This window comes from Microtus ochrogaster, unplaced genomic scaffold (assembly GCF_000317375.1).
Source record: "Microtus ochrogaster isolate Prairie Vole_2 unplaced genomic scaffold, MicOch1.0 UNK5, whole genome shotgun sequence".
In the NCBI taxonomy this organism is placed as follows: Eukaryota; Metazoa; Chordata; class Mammalia; order Rodentia; family Cricetidae; genus Microtus; species Microtus ochrogaster.
The window spans coordinates 490,999-494,942 of record NW_004949103.1 but is presented as its reverse complement, the minus strand read 5'-3'; the positions used below and the strand labels follow the sequence as shown (position 1 = coordinate 494,942).

General features: G+C 41.3%; 1 protein-coding gene across 1 annotated transcript in view; it reads right to left on the bottom strand.

The window, feature by feature from the left end:
* Add1 (adducin 1) overlaps positions 1-3,944 on the bottom strand; it is a 75,433-nt gene that overhangs the window by 46,322 nt on the left and 25,167 nt on the right. The window contains exon 2 of the mRNA XM_026788621.1: positions 2,035-2,249. Coding sequence (XP_026644422.1) covers positions 2,035-2,229 — 195 coding nt within the window. The 5' untranslated portion in view covers positions 2,230-2,249. The remainder of the gene's footprint in view (positions 1-2,034; positions 2,250-3,944) is intronic.

Here is a 3,944-nt window from a genome sequence, read left to right as displayed (position 1 = left end):
TAGCTCTGTAGACCAGGCTGGTCTCGAACTCACAGAGATCCGCCTGCCTCTGCCTCCTGAGTGCTGGGATTAAAGGTGTGCGCCACCATCGCCCGGCATAAATAATGATTTTAACATAGGGTTGTTATTGTAATAGGACAGGTTTCTCTGTGTCATGGTTTTGTTTTGTTGGAAAAGAGTCTAGCTGCTGCTTAGCCACAGAGGACCTGAAGCTCTCTATGTAGACCAGGCTTGAACTCACAGTGATCCTCCTGCCTTGGTTTTCTGACTGCTGAGATTATATGTTGATATAGGAAAGTCATCTGTCTATGTGTTATTTTCATTGGTTAATAAAGAGACTGCCTTGGCCCTTGGATAGGACAGAAAATTAGGTAGGCGGAGTAAACAGAACAGGATGCTGGGTAGAAGGAAGGGAGGTCAGACGCTATGGAGCCAGCCGCCAGGTCAGACATGCTGAATCTTCCCCGGTAAGCCACCACCTCGTGGTGCTACACAGATTATTAGAAATGGGTTAATCAAGATGTGAGAATTAGCCAAGAAGAGGTTAGATATAATGGGCCAGGCAGTGTTTAAAAGAATACAATTTGTGTGTTGTTATTTCGGGTGTAAAGCTAGCTGTGTGGGAGCCAGGTGGGACGAAAAGCAGGCCTGCTCGCCTCATCACTACAATATGTAAATGCCATTACAATATGTAAATGAGGAAATATGTAACTTTCCTCAGATTGATAAAACCTATCAAAAAGCTAATAAAGAAATAAATTTTTTTCAAATAATTATAAGTGATATCTTAGATGATAACACGAATTTACTAGATGATCTATCTAATGCAAGTACTTAGTGATTCCAAATTAAATTTATTCATAGTTTTTCATTGCTTAATCTGAAAACTTATTGAAAGAAACAGCCAAAGTGCAGTCCAGTACATATACCACTCAGAGGAAGTGTACAACAAGCAAATGCATAAGCATAACTGCTAGTTGAATGGTATCAAGAAGTGTCAGGCAGGATCTACCATCTCATGATAAACAGTCAGTGCTCATAGCTTAAGTTAGTCAATGGTGGAAGAAAAACAAAGATGAAGCAGTAAAATAAATCATCAAAACACAGCTACTGATCTGTCTTTGTTATCAAAGCATAATGCAGGAGAATATAAATACACATGCACAGAGACTAAGGAAGCTGCCTGTCACGGAGCATCACAGGATACTGGTCACCGGGGACAGCAAACTCAATCCCGGTCTGGGCTACAGAAAGAACTACTTTTAAAAAACAGAAAAAGAAAAAAATAAAATAAAAAGCTGAGCACGGTGATATCATTTTTAAAAAGACAATGACATCTCCCAAAAGTTAAAGGGACGGAGTAAAACCAGAGTAGAAGGGAGAAAAGGGGAGAAAAGAATGTGCAGCACAGGTAAGCACAGCAGCACCAATGTGAGGAAGTGTAAGGACAGGGCCGCTGTAACTACAGAACGTCTAGAAGACACTCAGAGAGGTGTGACTGCCTCACAGTGCTGACATTAACAATTCACAAACTACTAGCCTAGGTGCGACCAAGAACAAGTGAAGGCCACACTGAGTGTCCTTTATTCAAAATATTTAGATTTGAGAGTGTTTGCACAGGCTTTATCAGTTGATCATGTCAAATTCAAACAACTAAAATGCTCTCAAATCCAAATGTTTTAATCACTATGGTAATGCTTAAAATATTTGTTGTGAATTTTTGGAAGGGATGCTTGACCTATATTTTGTAGAAAACAGTGGGTTTTACATTGTCCCCAATTTATAAAAACACTTTGGAGAAACAGTAAAGACAATCCAAAGCAGAAATAAACATCTATCCTTAATAACTGTAAAACATTTTCATTCTGTCTGTTGGCATGAACCAAACAGAGTTCTTTCAACAGGATTGATGAACATGAAGCGTCAGTGTGCTCTGTGATGAGGAACTGACTATGCCATTCACACAGCAGGCCTAGGATCCCAGGAGTCAGAAGGAAGCTGGTCAAGTTAGTTCTGAGCAAACTTTTTCCTTACAGGACTTTGTAGAATCATGGACACCCTCTTCTTCTGCTCCATCATATTGAAGTCCTGACGAAGGTCTGGTGCCATGTTCCTCTCCCGCAAATATTCTGGATTGTTCTCATCCACTCTGTCAAAGTACCTCTCCTTGTGAGGCGCTGTGGTTGGGGGTGGTGAGGTCACCACTGCGGCCCGGGTATCACCATTCATTGCACAGTTTTTCTAGGGTCCTATAAAATAAAAATAAAAGATATCTTTGTGTTCAAAGCAATGGTCATTATGATTTCATGATGAGTACGTCAACCTCAGAAATACATTCTTCTATGTGGGGATATGTTGGCTCCTTTATAGCTCAGAAGCACATGACTGGTCAACCAACCTCCCTCCATTAATCAATGATGTATTTTGTTCTCGCCACTGTTTATTGGAGCATAGGAAAACAATCTAACAAAGTTATTATGTATGTCCTCTGACAAATCCAAAAGGAATTAGAAATTTGAGCTTGACCATTATTAACACTTAGATTGATCCCACACTGCCAGGCAGATTTTGGAAGTGTTAAACCAAACTTTTTTTAAAATTAGAGAAAAATGTATAGTTCAATAAAATCAATTAAAACATATATAGATATAAAACCACTTTTATGTGTGTGTGGATTTTTGTTTTGTTTTTCGAGAAAGGATTTCTCTGTAGTTTTGGAGCCTGTCCTACAGCTAGCACTTGAAGACCAGGCAGACCTTGAACTCACAGAGATCTGTCTATTTCTGCCTCCCAAGTGCTGGGATTAAAGGTGTGTGCCACCACCGCCTGATTGTGTTTGTTTTTTGAGACAGGGTCTTTCTATATAGCCATGGATGCTCTGGAACTCAATATGTAGACCAAGCTAGCCTCAAACTCACAGAGATCTACTTGCCTCTGGAGTGCTGGGATCGATGCCCCTAGCTGTATGTGTATCACCCTACCCATATCAGCATACTTCCTTATTTTTCCCTTAAGATTTATTTATTTATGTGCTTTACGTGTATGGGTGTTTTGTCTATTACAGATTTGCACACTAGGAGAAGGCATAGGATTCCATGGGACTACAGTTATAGATGGTTGTGAGCTACCATGTAGGTGCTGGAAATTGAACTCAGAACCTATTCAGGTGCTCTTAAAAACCCAGTCATCCCATCAGCACCACACTTCCTCTTTTTTGTTTGTTTTGTTTTTTCATGAATCAGGGCTCTACGTGCAGCTCTAGAGCCCTTCCTGGAACTCACTCTGTGGATCAGGCTTGTCTGAAACTCAGAGATTTTTCCACCCCCCCCCCTTCCCAAATGCCGAGATTAAAGGTGCCACCAAGGCCTAGCTAATCTCAGCACTTCAGACACCTAAACAGGAGGATTAGTAATTCAAGGTCATCATAGGCTATCTAGTGAGTTTCGGGCCAGCCCCGACTTCACCAGACCCTGATTCAAAACAAACAAAAGGTAAGAAAAGTGATTCAGCTGGAAAAATATGAGGACTGGAATTCAAGACAAGGCAATGTGGCTCAGAACTGTTGTTCTTAAATGCTCTGATCTATACTATAGATGATAAAGATGACAAGTGCAGCAGTGGCAAGGCCCAGGAAACACTGGTAACAATGCCCTTGATGAGATGGGTGGGGCTGGACAGACGTCAGTCAAGAGAGCTTGTGGCTCTTCCAAAGTAGCTAAGATTTGCTCCCAGCATTCACACAGTGCAGCTAAAAACCACTGTTACTCCAGTGCCAAGTGATCCAACATCTTCTTCTGATCTCTCAGGCACCCAAACAGATAATCACACGTAAATACATTTTGAGAGAGAGAGAGAAAGAGAGAGAAAGAGAGAGAGAGAGAGAGAGAGAGAGAGAGAGAGAGAGCGAGCGAGAGAGAGCGCCTAGATGAAAAGACTGGCCTTGA